Below are 16,974 nucleotides of genomic sequence, written 5' to 3'. Positions count from 1 at the left end.
CCTCGTGGGTGTAGGTTCCCTTCAGGTATTGATAGGCTGCAATGAGGTCACCCCGCAGCCTTCTCTTCTCCAGGCTGAGAATACATTCTTATTTGCTTCTAGTAACTAAACAAACACACATATTCTTTTTTATTGTGTGTGGGGGGGCATTCTCTCTTTGTGCTTTTAACAACAATATACTTTTTCTGAGCAGAAGATGAGAAAACTCTGGCGAGTTTGATCATCCCAATTAACTGTTTCAGCATGACACTTGAGAAGGTATCAGACTTTCTGGAATTATGATTGGTTGGTGTAATTTCTTGCATAACTGCACTCATTTTTCCATATAGGTTTCCAAGCCCTCTACCTCCGAACAATACAGGACCTTCCTGTCCTCCTGGCAGTCATCAGTCCCAGCCAGCCTCCCCAAATGCTGTATCCACTTCATGTACACAACTTGCCAACCAGCTGAACAGCATGCAGATAAATAGCTATGGTAATCAATTTTATCTGTTTGACTCTTTTCTCATTTAAAGCTTGTAAGACTGTGATAATTAGAAATATCTACTGAACTTCTGTATAAGCAGATAATAAAATCTTTCCCTCTTTCATTTACTCAAGTAGTTGTTTTTAATCTTATCCTATTTCTTACATCAGTGTTGTTGGGTTAGTTCTGAATTAGAGCATGTTAAGCCTTCCATACATATTGGCTGCCTTATCGGTCATTTCTCATTATTTGTTTATGCTGTCAATAACAGCCAAGACATGACTAAAAATTTACAGTTTCATTTTTCTGATCTTTTTATAGTTTCCATTTCAAAACAATCTAATTCTTTTTTTTTTTTTTTTTGGTCCAAAGCTTGTAAATTTTCCATCTAAACTTGTTTGTATTTAATCCAGGGTTAGAAGTAAACTGAGGTAAGATGTGATTCTTCCATGTAAATCACTTCCATTTGTAATTTTCTGTCTGTCTAGACCCGCTTTTTCTGAATATTTCCTGGCCAATTTTACTATGGGATTGAAAAGCAGTGGAATGTAGCCAGCATCATGTTTTGCTGTGGCTGGTATGCTTGTGAGGATGAGACTGTTAAACTGAGATAACTTTGTTCATCAGTATCTCATTGAGATGAGTAAAAATGAACTTTTCAGTTTAGACTGTGTTGGTGTTCCTTCTCTGACTTTGCAAGGTACTGATTTGGGTTAAATAAAAACTTGTGTAATTGCAAAGGATCTGACCTCTGTTGTACAATTACATGTGAAAACTTCCTTCTTTGCTGTAATAAAAATAATTTAGACTTCAGCCTTTCTGTACTGAACTGCAAGTTCACAGCTAAGTCAGACTGTTCTATGCAGGATGGAGTTTGACCCAACACTCTACAGCAGCACTTCATATATAGCAACTGAAATTATTTAGAGAAGAAAGAATTGCTTTTCTTTCCTGCCTTCAGTATATTGCCTCCAGCAATGATTATATAAAATGTAATGTTCTTGCTTATCTTAGATGGAGGAGGGTTGAGATACCCTTCAGACCACTGAAGGCATTGCTTCTTTACAACTATGCCCCCATGTTCGGTTTTATTGTTATGGTTTTTGCTTAGCTAAAGCCTAAGTTCTGTAACTTGGAAGAGCACTGAAGTGGATAGCTGTTAGGACTTGTGGTGCAATGTTTATTTCTATCAGCTGAGAATCAGAACTTGTTTTCTGTGAAATCTGTTTTCAGTAAACAAGTCTGGTAGAAGATTCCAGTCCGTGAAGGGGGCCTACAGGACAGTTAGAGAGGAGCTTTTTATAAGGTCGTGTAGCAACAGAACAGGGGGGAATGATTTTAAACTGGAATACGGTAGATTTAGACTAGATATCAGGAAGAAATTATTTACTGTGAGGGAAGTGAGACACTGGAACAGGTTGCCCAGTGAGACTGGAGTTTCCCCCTCCTTGGAAGCACTCAAGGCCACGCTGGATGGGGCTTTGAGCAACCCAGTCTAGAGATGTCCCAGCCTGTAGCAGGAGGGTTGGAACTAGCTCTTAATGGTCCCTTCCAACCCAAACAATTTTATGATTCTAAGGTGCATTTCAGTATTTGTTTATTAACATTAGTCATTTTGCTGTTTTGCTGTTGTTCTTCAGGAGATGTTTGACTAAAAATGTAGGCTTCATAAAATAACAACTACAGATTTTAAGTCTTAGAAAGAAACCACTTGCAGGATCTCTTAATTTTAATTGCAATCTGGATCTTATTAACAGTATTCCTCACCAGTGTGTGCTAAGTAATTTCCACGTTTCATTTTTTAGCATCAATTCTAGAGAATGGTTGTAAACCAGATTAAATGTGTCGGTTGAACTTCCACTGAGTTTGTCGTGGTGAAATGGGAGCAACGTACTAACAAAAAAAGTAGTATAAGAAAAATTGATTATTAAGCAAAAAAGGAATGTTTCATATTAATTATACTATCAGAAGCAAATAGCGATTTACATGTATTCTAATCAAGAATTGTTGAATTGGCCTCCCTATCCTTTTCCCCATCCACCCCAGCTGCAGGGTTTATTGATAATAGAGTCAAAGGAAATGAAGTTGAACATCTGAATGAGTTCAGACTTAAGCTGTGAAATCTGATTTGTTTTGTAAACAGGCATTCAGAATCTACCTGATAAAGCACTATCAGTATGAGAGACAGTATTTGCTATGTGTATATGTTGCAGATGTGTTTTTTACTCAGTACATCTTCCACACCAAGCTAGTAGCCTATAATTTTTTAACTCATTTGACATATATATATATATAATTTCTTGCTCAGGTCCTGGTGCTATCCAAAGCTCTCACACATCTTCTGGACATCCAGCATCTTTTCAGGGTCCACAGCAACTGCCACTGACGCAGCACCAAATGACTTTACAACCTGGACCACAGATACCTCCACCAGCAAATAATTTCAGTGGCCTTTGTGCTCAGTCATCGTTGCCTAGTATGGCCAGACAGGATGGGGTCCCTGGATCTGGACTTCCAAATCCTAACTTGCAGCAACTTCCAGGACAGACTCCAGGGCCTGGATATCATCCTCAGCAAGGTAAAGAAGGATGTTAGGTGTCTAATTGAAAACAAAAAATGCACTGAGAATCGCTGTTGACCTCTCAAGTTTGATGTTCTGCTGGCTTAAAGAAATGAAAATTTAATCTCTGTTTTGTAGAATAAAAGGTTGTTACTGACAATCAGATCAGTCCATTCCATCAAAATTTCACCAGTTCCATCAGAAGAGGGGTGGCCAGCAGGGAGAGGGAAGTGATTGCCCCTCTCTACTCTGCTCTTGTGAGGACCCATCTGAAGAATTACTGTGTCCAGGTTTGGCCCCCCAGTACAAGAAAGGCAGAGAGCTGTTGGAGAGGGTCCAGAGAAGAGCCACAAAGATGACTAGAGGGCTGGAGCACCTTTCCTACAAAGACAGGCTGAGGGAGCTGGGCTTGTCCAGCCTGGAGAAAAGAAGGCTGCAGGGTGACCTCATTGCAGCCTTTCAGTACCTAAAGGGAGCCTACAAACAGGAGGGGAGTCAACTCTTTGAAAGGGTAGATAACTGCAGGACAAGGGGAAATGGTTTTAAGTTGAGGGAGGGAAGATTTAGGTTGGATGTCAGGGGGAAGTTCTTTACAGAGAGAGTGGTGAGGTGCTGGAACAGGCTGCCCAGAGAGGTTGTGGATGCCCCGTCCCTGGAGGTGTTCAAGGCCAGATTGGATGGATCCCTGGGCAGCCTGATCTAGTAATAAATGTGGAGGTTGGTGGCCCTGCCTGTGGCAGGGGGTTGGAGATTCTTGATCCTTGAGGTCCCTTCCAACCCAAAACGTTCTGTGATTCAGTGATTGGAGCATTCAAGGCAGGCTGTACTTTTGCTCAACAATTCAACACTGTTAAGAACAAGAAAAAGGAGCAAAATGATTTAGTTAGTAGTGGGTAAAGGCACAGTGTACAGCAGGAAGGAGTCATAATACTCCTTTTTATATACACCTCTTTACTATAGGGATAAAGAGTTCAAATTGAATATGCTGAATTTGTAAAAGAGCATGCTTTATTTTACCTGACACCTGTGAGTAAAACAGCTGTTTTTTTTAATCGTGAAACTTCCTAGACTAGTTTTCTTTAACTGACAGTAACAGAGAAATTCTCGCTAATGCCATAGCCTGCTCTCTAGGTGTAGTAGCTGTAATAACCCGTTCTAGCTAGTCCTATGTGACATGTACTAGAAAATGTCTGAAGCTAGAGTTGTCAAACTAAGCTAGTTTTATGCTTACTTTCAAAACAGATGCTGTGAGCCAGAACCTATTCTGATACTTGCTGAAAACAGAAAGTAAAGAGGAGCTGCATTTAGCTGAAGTAAAAATGATTTGTATGACAAAAGTTGATGTTAAAGATGGATAACAGAAATTAAATACTTTAAATCAATGGTCATTTGTAACTCTGCAGCAAACTATGGCCCTCAGATGGCAGGATCTCAACTGTCTTATCCTGGTGCTTTTCCTGGAGGTCCAGCACAGCTCTCTGGTCCACCACAGAAGAAGCTTGATCCTGACTCGATTCCAAGCCCAGTGAGTAACAGGCCACTAATTTTTTATGAATTTCTGCTGCATTGAAGACAAAGTAAAGTCAGTGCTGATATTCTAACTAGAACAGTTTGCCTAAACATCCTTCTAGGTGTTACAGCCTTGTAAGGATTTCAGTAGCTTAGAATATAATTAATGCTTCAGTTTCACACAATTCAAAAAGGTTCAGTTGTTGAAACATGCCTGAATATGCTCTGGTGGGACTTTGCCTCTTTTTAGAGTAATGACAGAGGAAAAATAAAACAAGGTGTAGTTTATCCATCTACTGCTAAATAGTCTAAGTACTACCCAAAGGAGTATCTTGTTAGATTCAGGATGTAATTAAATTGTTTTTTATTGGTAACAGTTGATCAGAGTTGGGGGGAGGGGAGGAGGAAGTGTACTGAACTCCTGGGGAGAGCACACACTGATGCACACGGTTCTACAGGTTCTGGTGATCACTTGGACACTTTGAAAGGTCTTTGGAGAGTTAGGGCTCTTGAAGCAGACTGTCTTGCAACTACAGGGCAGAACCTTCTACTAAGCTCTTCTGAGTGAAGGAATCTTCCACTCCTTTGCTGAAGCAGTACAGCTGTACAGGAAAGGACTTGTATTTTACTGTGATGAGGGAAAGCCCTGTCTAGCAGCGTGCAGCCATGCTTCCTTCTATTGGGATATTCCTTTGTTTTATCCAATGATGTTTTTACTGGAAAACTGAAAATATCCTAAGAGTAACGTTAACAACTCATTGCCTCCATTAAATGCAGTTTTCAAGTTAGATGCAATTGAAGATCACTGTGTGTTTTAATACAAACAGACAGAAAAACAACACACGCACACACCAAAAAAACCAAAGTGTCATAATTAGCAAACGTAGGCAATGGGCTTAATGGTGTTTCTGTATGGTGTTTCAGTATGGTAATTTTACATAAGAAGGATAAAATCATCATGTCTAATATATTAAAAAAAAAAAAAAGTGGTTTGAAGAGAGGGAGGTCTGGCATGTGAGCATGGACTGATTTTTTTTTCAGTTATGCACATAGAATAAACTTTACGTGACAGTGATGCTAAAATAGGTTAAAAGGTTTGTTTTAGCAGCACAGAGAGGATCAAAATGACATGTTTAAAAGCAACACCATCTGGGTCAATGTCTGAAGAGGGGAAAAAAGCTGATTAAGTATGACTGAGTGTAATTCTCTTGTTATATTTACATTACACAGTTACAATAGCGTTGTCAGATAAATTTACTTTTTATCTGTAACCAATTGTTGATGTATGTTGTTTTATATATGTTGGAGGCTGATATGTGCTCTGACAGCATCTGTGAAAATCAGCATGTGCTTTCCAAGAACATGGTATTATTTCCAAGAATGATGATATGTTTAGGTCAGTTAACTGCAGAATAACACGGTGCTATGATCCTTTGCAGAGCTGAGTCTTGAAAATAGTTTGCTTCCTTCAGCCAATGGGTGTTTGAACAAAGCCTCTTTCCCTATTCATGCAAGAGTTAGCAAAAGTAGACCAGCCAAGCAGGCAGGGAAAAGTAATCAAGCAGAAGATAGAACAAGCTCTGAGGAATGTATTGTATGTTTAAATAGCTATACAAAAACTTAATAGAGAGAAAATTTTACAGGCCCCAGATTATTTCCAGTGTGTTAGGGAATACCTCTTAAACAATGATCAATAGACTCTGCACTGACCAGTTTTGTTTTTCTTCTCTGCTTTCCAACTGAGGCTTCTGAAATATCCCAGCTATTATTAGAAAATGATGTGCAGTGTAAAGATACAATTGCATGGGATACTGGCAGCAGTGGCAAAGGCAGTTTCAGAAATTCCCAGTTTCCTTTTTTTTTTTTCTTTATTTTTTTCTCATAGCTGTTAGGCTACACTCTAAAATGTGTTGCTGAACAGAGATCTCCTTTGAGCAAAAAGAGTAATAATGGTATCTCAGTGATCCAGTTTATGGTGTGGACTAGTGTACAGCTTTATATATTTTATTCTGATAAGTATTAAACAACATGAAGGACTGTGCAGAAGTGACAGTATTAGAAAGTATATATAAAGGGAATTTGTTCAGTACTAAAGCCAGCTTCATGAGTATGTAATGAAAATACACCAAAGCTTGCTGTAAACTAGGCATCAACCAGAATAAATCTGTACACGATCAGAGCTGCCTCTCAAGAAGTTTTCTATGATTGCTCTTGTTTATTTTATCCTGGGAGGAAGCTCTCAACATGGGGCCGGCTCAGGGATTGAGAACACTGAGCTCCAGTGCTGAAATACTACTTAGTGGCCAGCAAGAATTTCTTGGGGATTGAAATTACTGCTTTCTAAATGACAGTGCTGAAAATAGCTCAGCAAGGAAGGTGATGTACTACATAGGTTATCATTCAAGTCTTAACCGTCCTGTGGATGGAGTCTAGCAGAGGAGCTAAGGGCCAACTCTTCTTACTATTGCAGTCTAATAAATCACCTGCATGCTGATTTATCAAGAGCAGCTGCTGGCACAGTTGTGGTAATAGAAAATACAACCTGGAATATGTGGCATGTGAGTCAGGTGATGCAACCTGTTGGCACTTTAGTTTGATTTCAGAGTATGGAAGACCTGATGCAGTAGCAAGGATGTATTTTTACATAATCACTTTTCTTGATTTGCTGGCTAGACTTTCTTGAAAATGTCCGTCCTCCTTGCAGTCAACATACTCTGAACAATTCACTTGCTCACTACACAGTGGTCTGGTCAACCCCTATGTGTAACATTTCCTCTGCAGAGTTCCAACAGGCAACTTTCTCTTTGAGTTATACTGTCTAGTTCTTGACTGCACTAGAAGTTTGTATGTGAGAAGTTAATGGGACACTTGTATAAGAAAATGTCAATAGATTTACTTGGCGTAGATGTTAATGGTTTATGAATGTACCTGAATGCGTGGCTAACCTTTCTCATACTGTTCTCGCTTCTTATTCATCAGATTCAAGTAATTGAAAGTGATAAAGCTTCTAGGGGAGGGCAGATGTATGCTACAAACACAAGAGGACAGGTTCCTCCTCTTGTCACCACTGACTGCTTTATCCAAGATCAAGGTAACTGTCTTTGTTACTGCTTTGGGAATCTTCTTAGGTAAAAGCAAATGAATATATGTATATATATGAGTAAATTCTCACATGATCTAGAAATGGTGCTCCTTAGTCTTGAATTGAACATGGAATGGGAAGGTCATTCCCTTTGGAGGGGTGGAAAAAAGGAGAAGTGGAACAAATGGGAATTGAATTCTCACACCTTTGGTTAACTCTAGTGAAATCCCTGAGATTGCCTTACCCCCATCTCTGTGCTTGCTGATATTTAAAATAATAATTGACACATTTCTTTTCAGTTTGAACATTTTCAAGGTTTTCAAGTTGAAAAGCATCATCAAATTATTCTGAAACTTTAAGAGATAGATATTAACAAGAAGCAATGAGCCTGGCACTGTTGTACATTAAGATATAAATTTTGGAATGTTTTGTTGAGGTTATAGGGACAGAGCATGAGCTGCCTAGTTGGCTTAATGTTTTCATTTGGTTGTGTATCTAGTTTGCTTCTGCCTAGAGCCTGTAAATACCATATTGCACGTGTTGCTCCTGGCAGCAGACTTGATACTTTAATACAAACTGAACTGATAGTATAATTTAGACCAGCATCTATATCTCAGCCAGAAAAAAATTTGCCTACAGGAGGAGGCAATAGACTGACATAAAGAGATGATAAGGGCAGAAGCTTGCACAGAACGAAGGAAAGCATACATTTAATTTAGGAATCTGCACTTGTTGCTTTGTTTTTAATCTTGGTATGTTTTTGGAACAGACAGACTCCTTTTCTCTCTTATTGTGGCTGCTTTGTTGGGTGTTCTAGGTCATGCCAGCCCTCGTTATATCCGATGTACTACCTACTGCTTCCCGTCATCTTCAGATATGGCCAAACAGGCTCGCATTCCACTGGCAGCTGTCATCCAGCCTTTTGCTATTGTTCCACAAAATGAGGTAAAGTCTAATGAAGTATCAGTCCCATGTGATTTTGTCTCCTAAATGCTACTGACTTCTTTGAATGGGATGGAGGGTGCCTTATCTCTGACTGAAGGAATTAGAGACGTGAGAAAGAGCCACAGGAAGGCTATGAGTTGCACTTAAGTCAGGATGCAACTTTAAGGGGTAAAAGTCTTTGGAAAGATACAAGAGAGATACTTATGTAAACTACTAGTTTTTGGTGTTGCCCCATCAGTCCCTAATTTACTGTCAGTTTCTGGAATTATATAGGTATAGGCAGAGATGTTAAGAGTATAGTCACGAGCTGTATCAAGATATTTTAGGGTTCAAATTATTACAAGGACAGTTACTTTCAAACTATCATTTTGTTCTCGACAATTTGTAATGCTATAACACAATGCAAAGCATAGCAATGACAGCATATTAGCAAAGTCCTGGGCTGCAGCAGGTGAGGATATGCCCAAATGCAACAGCTGTAGATACAGAAACAAAGGAAAGAATCTGCTTACCTTTGGAAGGCCTCAGGTAGGCAGGGATCTCTAGCAAGATACCCTTGCCTTCACTGACGACCCTTAAATGAGGTCTGGGAAGGGGGTAGATCCTGGTTCCACCCCTTCCTGTTACTCAGATGTATTACATGCACCTGAGCTCCCCTGGGCTGGCCTTGCCCTCCCACCAGGAGCTGAGTATCTGGTTCAGGCCATGACTAAACATTTCCACTACACAATTTAATTTATTTTCAAAATAGCCTAAGATGAGAGGGACATTTTCTACTTGGTTGAACTGAGCCAGAGGAAGAAGACAAATGTAACCACACTTCTTGGTACTCATTTGGAGACATTAACCTAGTCAATTGATTTTCTTGCATTACCATCTTTAATAGTCCTTCATATTCCAAACACAGCCCTAGTTCATTTGCAGAATACTCCACAGATTGATAATGTCCTGTGGTCTCGGGACAGTTGCACAGATTTTCTGGCATTCCCAGTGGACTGCATCAGTAGCAGGGATACAGTCAGTTCTTAAATGCAGCACTTAATTGCATCATCCGTAGGGCTGTCCTTTCTTACCTTCAACTGGCTGCCTCCTTCGTTGCAGAACTTTTAAGTTCTGCAGCTGATGTTCTGCAGACAGCATTTCCTTTTTCTATGCAACTCTTACTAGCTTTCAGAGCATTGCTTGCTAGAAAAAAAAAAAAAAAGCAAACAAGAATGTCATGTATGTTACTGTATTTGATTGTGTCTTCACAAATTCTTTCATAAAACATAGACACAGAAAAGCCCAATTAAAATTACATAGACTTTCAGTTTTTGCAGTTGTTGATTTTCTTGAATTTTGTTTTATTGCTTGTAAATTCTTTGTTTTGTTTTTAAATAAGTTAGAAAGAAAACAGATGCTGTTCTTTGTCAGGATGGATAATTTCCAATCCAACAGATCTCTGTAATTTGAAGTTTGATTTTAGCAGAGCAGTATGTAGTTATCTTCTCTGGGGTCCACAGGGAAATAGCATGTATTACTTGCAGTTCTGCAGATTGTATGTGTCACCATTTGTCTACTAGATAGCAATTTTGATTTTTGTTCTAGTTCTTGAAGGGAATGTGTGGACCTGGCTTCTTGCCCGCTGCATTTTCTCCTAGATGAGATTCCTGCTGTTGCTTTTTCCACATCTTCACCTTACTAGCCAACCTTCCTTCTTTAGTACTCTCTACAGTTTCTGTACCCACACAGCATATATCAGCTCTGCTGTCATGTTGACGCCTGTTTCCATCTTTCACTTTGTCTGCTTCTAGTCATTTATGCTTACCACATGTGGCTTCCCTGTCTCCTGTGGAGTGTTTGGATAGGGTGATCAGTGAGTTGCTAAAATCTAAATCTGCTGCATACGTAAATTAGCAGTATGTGCTAACAGTTACACTTGGCCAAGTTCAGGAAGATTTTCCCAGGGTTGGCAAAAAGTTGTATGTGATGGCCCATTAACTCTGAAGAGTTAGGGGAAAGGTCAGCAGGATTCATTATCTGTAAAGAGCAGTGTGGTTTTAACCCTGCTTCTTTGTCAGAAGGGACTAGAAAAATATCTCTCATAAGTGGCAAAAGTCCATTGTGGAAAATTTCCATGTGAACAGCTGTAGCTTGATAGAGTTGTAAGAACTGAAGAAATAGTGTTACAATAGGAAGTACTGGAGAGTTTTAGCTGAGACAGTTTTTCCAAGACTTGCCTATGCCCTTTATCTTCACTGCTGCTGCCAGAATAATTTCTTAGTCTTAAGATCTCATAACAAAAATGGTCTTCCACGTGGGGTTTATAACCACTTTAATTCTGGAAAGCCAATTAATTTGAAAGAATGGAGCTTTTTATGGAGGTAAAATATATTCAAGGGTTTGCTTGTGTTTCTGAATTTCCTACTATGGTGCTTTCTGCTTGGAACTAATGACTGAAAGGCACAGAGTGTTCTTTCCAAATATCTTGCCTATCTCATGGATGCTTTTTTTAACAGTGCCAGCAGGTGATGTTCAACACATGTTACAGAGCTTTGTTCTGAGTGCAGATCTGTCTATTATCTCAAACTATTGATAAAAAGCATGCCATATAATAGTAACTTAAAAATCATGATTTTTTTTCCTAACCTTTTGATTAATAGTTCTCATTCCTTCAGTTTTGTTGCAGCCTTAGCTGCAGATCTGCCTCCATTTCTAATATGTGCTAGCACACAGAATTTGAACTCTATCTCTTTTCAATTGAAAAATGAAGAAAAATAATAGTTAGAAAAGCTTTTCTGGACCAAAAGCTGTGAAATGCCTACAAGTGGTATGTGCAGCTGGTAATGTGATTAGGAAGAGTTGAAAAACTGACCTATCTGGATTTCAGCAAATCCATGTGCTCTGCAGAATCTGTTGTGATGCACATTGTGTAGAGCCCATTTTTCTGTGTTGGTAAAGATGTGTTTAAAAAGCTGCGTACTTTTCAAAGTCATTTGAGCAACTGATACACTTGCAAGTATTCAATAAATATAATTCTTAATTATTTTTCTCTTATGGTTGACGAATTTGAAATAGTATATAAAATATGTTTGTATTTTCAGTGGTCTTATTGTCATAGAATGTATGTAATTCTTCTCTATGCCATTTCCTTATTAGGGCAGTTAGAAATAATGGGAAAAAGCTTACCTTGCTTATAGACAATTAAGCATACAGTATGGTCTTCACATGGCTTGCTCACCCTTTCTGCAGTCTTGAGTGTGGGTTTCAATTTGCTGAGAGGACTGTTGTTTGCATGAGTGAAGCACGATGGTTCTGTTCAAGTGAATGGCATTGGAAAGTATGGGCCATCTTTTCTCCCATCTGCGCTTTATGGATGCAATTCAGATCACACTGTGCTGAAACAACAAACATTCATTTAAAAAAAAAAGTTAATGATAATAGGCAAGTCTACTCCCACCAGTAGATACAGATATGTATATGAGAGGAAGAGCACAGTTGTACAAACTTTTTTTCCTCTTTTAATTGAACGCAGTCACCGTTTTGGCACGTGACTTGTAAGTGGCGTAGTTACATGTTGGTGCAGTTGGAGGGTTATGCACTCTGAGTGTCTCCTGCTGGCTGTAAAGCGTAAACTTAAAACAGCAGAGCACTGTGCTGAATGCTTATTGCCTCTGCAGGCAGGAGGAAGGAGTGCCTGAGGGATTCTTCATTTATAGGAACAGGGAAGCAGAACTGGGCTCTCTGGTGGAGTTACATGTGGGCTGGAGATGATAGCCATCACTTTGCAGTCAAATCTGTTTTGTTCCTGCTCCTCATCAGTAAGGAGATCCTCTGAGAAGTTTCACAAACTATCCCTGTTTGGAATTTACTGGCAAAGAGGCTATGTTAATTTGTATAGCTCTTAAATTAAACTAGCTTCTACAGGTTATGCAGCATTCTATTCTGACAAACAGATTTTTACTTTGCCCCCCCCCCCCCCTCTTTTCGTATTTTACTCTGAAGGATCAGTAGTGTTCTGTCTGACAGAGCCTGAATGTCCCCAGAAGTTTTGGAATTCATACCTGTCATGAATTCAAAAATCTCTTCAATTTTATTTGTGGAAACAGCAATCAACTGGAACTTGAGCTTTACAAGTTTGTTTTTGATCCTGTGAGTTTTCAATTATAAGGTTTAAGTCCAGTAGTTTTCTCAGGAATACTTTTTCCAGTCTGAAGGTCCAGTTTGGACAAAGAAAATTTCAGGGCTTCAGTACGTATGAAAAGCAGATTGAAGTTTAGTAGGTCACTGTGGGTTCTTGTGGCAAAGGTGGAGTGTCACATGCACAAACACACCTTGGGTTCCATCTCCAGAAGTGACATTAGAACTGTTGCCTTCTGCAGGGAAAAGATTATTTTGTGAAATGAAGTCTAGGAAAAATATCCCTTAGGAGCTGAGAAATACAAAAGCGTGAGCTGGGGTGTTTTTTGAAGATATGTACAACAGATATCTCTATTCTCATTAAGGAATGGGATACAAGTTATCCCTGTGGGAGTAGATAGGAACACAGAGTGAAACCAACACAGTGCTAGGTAAAGATGTTAAACGTAAATATTTATGCCTTTAAATCAGTACAGCATGTTTCATGAAAACAAAAAACAAGACAAACCACACCAGGATTTTTCTCTGCAACAAGAAGGGATCTTGAAAAATTAGAGAAATATTGTGCGTAGCGATTGGACAGATCAAAATGATGGGAAAGGCATTACAACAGAGGTGTGATAATGGAAGGACCAGCACGATAGGAAGGTGCTATAAAGGAAGGGAAGAAGGTTACTCACCTGATTCAGAAAATTTTAGGTTCACAGGGCAAAGCTTCACCAAGGAAGGATCTCCAACCAGAGATCCTCCCCCAGTGGCAGTCAGCCCTTCAATGAGGTCTAAGAGAGGTGCACCAGGCTCCACCCCTTCAGGTCACACAGCTGAATTGCCTTCACCTGTGCTCCCAGGGCTGACCGGGTCCTTTCCCCAGGTGCTCAATCAGTGGTTCAGGCTATGACTCAACAGTTCCCATACATTGTGGAATGAAAAGACAGAGATACTGTGGCTAAATATGCCGCTAAAATTCCCCAGGGAATGGAAACCCTGTAGAGTGGTGGTATGTCTGAGAAGTTCTGTAACATTTAGAAATCTGGAAGCCCTGAATGAAGAGGACTTGAGACTGACTTAAGTGAATACAGATAAAGGCATAAAGATATACTATTAGGCTGCAATATTAGTCTTCAGATCAAAAGAGGAAAACTCAGATCCACAGCAATTAAAATGAATGAGAAAGATGTAGTACGGCTAAGTCACAGGATTTCAGGTGCTCGCATGTGACTTGGTGCAATTGCAAAATGAGGTTGTTCTAGAGAAGTTGTTTATGGAAAGCTTAAACGGATGCCAGATTGGCCTTGCTGAAGCAAAGCTTGGAGGGTTTATTTCAGTAGTGGTAAATCACAAGTAGGAGCTAATTTAAGTTGCAGGCATAGGCCATTCAATAGCAATCACTGTACAGTCGTGTTTGATGTTCTGAGGACAGCCACACTTTGCACACAGACACTGGGCTTCAGAAGAACAGAGAAGTGAAATGAACTTATTCAGAAAAGTCCTCAAATTAAAAGAGAAGCAGAGTCCATTGAAGCTACACAGTCTCTCACATAGATTACTACAAAAGACAAAAAGCCTTCCACAGCCAATCTACAAAACTATGCTAGGGAACTTCACATACATGCTGTGTATCATTAGAAACAAAGGTCATTGGAAAATTTATGCTTCCCCATCCCCGGTCAGTGTCTAAGCATCTCTTGCTGAATCTTATTTACATTTAGAATCTTATTTCTGAATCTTAACTATACTAGGTCCTTACTTATTATGTCTCAAAAATAACCATTCATTTTCACTCTCCTCATTTGGATGATCTATGTAAAGTATTTGTTTGTTAGAGATTTTGACAGTACAGTATCATTGTTCAACAGAAGTTATTTTTAGTCCACGAGTGCTTTAGCAACAGTCCATAAAAATAAACCAGCTCTCATAGTTGTCATCATGGACCAAGCTCTAAATTAATTTGTTTTGGAGATGCATGACTGTTTCCAGAGCCTGAATAAAACCATGTGATAAAAAAAAAAAAAGCTAGTTAAAAGAGTATTTCATGTTTTAAAATCAAATGTGGGTAACTCTAAATAATTATATATAGTTCTAAATATTTAAATATCCTAAGTGACTTTCTTTTTTTCTTCTTACTATTGTGTTTTGTATAGTTTTCTCTACAATATTCTGTCCTACTTATTTTTTTCCTCATAAAAATACTTGATAGTGGGAATTAAATATGTCAGTTTCTGTTTTCTCCTCATTTAATTAAAAGATAAAAACATATAACTTGAATGGAATTACTTCTAAGAAATGCTGGTGTTCATGAGCTGAAAGCCATTTAACCTTTTTGAAAGAATATTGAGATTTGATTGTGACCAATCCAGCTGACCTGTTTGGAAAGCCATAATATTTACAGGTATAACACGAAATTTCCTAGGTAGGGTTGTGTCAGTTCTATAAGATAAGCAGAAACTAGAAAGTGAACAAGGTAAATAAACATGATGCAATGTTAATTTATTTTGTGTGTTTCAAGAACAAAGTAGCAGAGCGTGAATTATCTTTTAGATCCCAAGACTGTTCTTTTGTTTAAGAAAACATTCAGATGTTAATTAAATTTGAAGAATTAAGGGAAGTCACTGCACTCTTTTAATCTATCATGGGTTCAGTGGGGACTTAGGGGTTCTGCAGTTCATATTCAGTGGCTGTTAATTTTGACAAGCAGGCTGTAGTTTTAATTTGATGCACATTGTTATTAAGCAGATGCATTTTATAATGGTTATGTGCTTCTGCAGAGCACTGGTTTGAGGGGACTGGGGAGCACTTAGGTTCAGGCCATATGAAATGACTTAAAGGAAACATCTTATTAATTGCTATTTTCCACTGGGAATATTAAAAAGCAGAATAGGTCTTTGAAGTGCTCACAGATAGCATCTACCCACTGTACAATTTCTTTTTGTTTTTTGGTTTTTTTTTTTTAGTTTTGCCTTTTGTTTTCTCTCTCACTTATTTACTCTCAGGAAAACCTTCCCCAGTGTTATGTGAGAGCCTAGCTAATTTAATGGCTTTTCTTGACGGATTCTATTAAAATATATATATATGTATATTTTTAAGAGTACATTATATGAACTAGATCATTCTTATCTGCATGCTGGCTGGCCCTTGGCAGAATCCAATAGATTGTGTCATGGCATCCCTCCTCATAAGCCACATCATCTCTTCTTCTGTGTATACTTTTAATCAACGTGTCTTTTGATGTTCTCCTCCACTGTAGCACCTACCAATTTGCTCTCTGCAAAAGTAAGACTTGCTGGTCTTTAGCTCAAGGATCACCCAGAAGTTCTTGTAAAGTTTATTTTTCTATGGGTGCCACCTTTCCTTTTGGATGCTGAAGCTCATGTAAGCATTTGGTTTTATGCCATTCAGCAGTTTTAGACTGGGTCTTTTTAGACAGAAGTTGTATAATTAGACAGTAAAACTGTCTGTACTACTAGAAAGCTTTTATAAATAGCAAAATATGGTAGTATTAAAAAATAAAAAATCTGAAGACTGTGAAAAGCGATTAGCATTTATTTTGCCCTGTTCTCTGTTTTGAACTATCTCACTCGTCTTTGTTGGCTTGTAATTCAGTAATCCCCACATGAACTTGGGATTTTACTTAACTGAGATTTCTCTTCATGTTTATCACTGCTGGAAATGAAATGTCAGAGCTTTTTGAATGTTTCCTGATCTTTTTGCTTTGTGTAGGCTACACATCACCCTTTATATTGAGGCTTTTGTTATTGTTTCATGTTGTCAATACTCCTCTCGAGTGTAGGTAAGAAAAGCTTCCTTCTCGTAAGCAGAAACAGCAGCTGTTGACCAGTGAAAAGATAATATTTTGCTATCTTTGAATAGTAAGTTGGGCGTGTTGCATTGCCTGCTGTGTGGCTCTCTGGGTTGTCAAAGATCCAGCAATGTATGATTTTTGTCAGTTTGTTCTGGACACACTGGAACACACATCTGGACACACTGTGAAGCAGTATGTGCTTGTTGTCATGTTCTTCCAAAACATTGTGAGTTTGGAAGCCTTGTTCACCTGTTATAATTTAATACTTAGGACACTTAGTTTGTCTGTGATGAAATGCTTCTTCACTCTCCAGGAATGAGGGGTGGAGAATACCAAGCTACCAAGCAGTCTGTATATAAAAGTTAATTGCCTCTATTTAGACTTCTGGAGATGGAAGATGGTGGACCAGAAAAAAAGTGCACGCACACCAGTACTGCCTTGTAGATTACAGCTAGGCAAGTAAACTTAGAGACAAGGCTGTGCTGTAGGACATT

At 38.8% G+C, this 16,974-nt stretch overlaps 1 protein-coding gene across 8 annotated transcripts in view; it reads left to right on the top strand.

Annotated features, from left to right (window-relative positions):
* SEC24D (SEC24 homolog D, COPII coat complex component) overlaps positions 1 to 16,974 on the top strand; it is a 51,215-nt gene that overhangs the window by 6,937 nt on the left and 27,304 nt on the right. For all 8 annotated transcript variants that reach the window (XM_042812507.1, XM_042812503.1, XM_042812504.1 and 5 more), the window contains 5 exons: positions 330 to 475; positions 2,775 to 3,044; positions 4,430 to 4,551; positions 7,515 to 7,626; positions 8,435 to 8,562. In XM_042812507.1, the coding sequence (XP_042668441.1) occupies positions 330 to 475; positions 2,775 to 3,044; positions 4,430 to 4,551; positions 7,515 to 7,626; positions 8,435 to 8,562 (778 nt within the window). The remainder of the gene's footprint in view (positions 1 to 329; positions 476 to 2,774; positions 3,045 to 4,429; positions 4,552 to 7,514; positions 7,627 to 8,434; positions 8,563 to 16,974) is intronic.

This window comes from Centrocercus urophasianus, unplaced genomic scaffold, assembly GCF_019232065.1.
Source record: "Centrocercus urophasianus isolate 14NV4802_14NV808 unplaced genomic scaffold, USGS_Curo_1.0 seq_13, whole genome shotgun sequence".
NCBI classification, from domain to species: Eukaryota; Metazoa; Chordata; class Aves; order Galliformes; family Phasianidae; genus Centrocercus; species Centrocercus urophasianus.
This window is presented reverse-complemented; position numbering and strand designations above follow the sequence as displayed.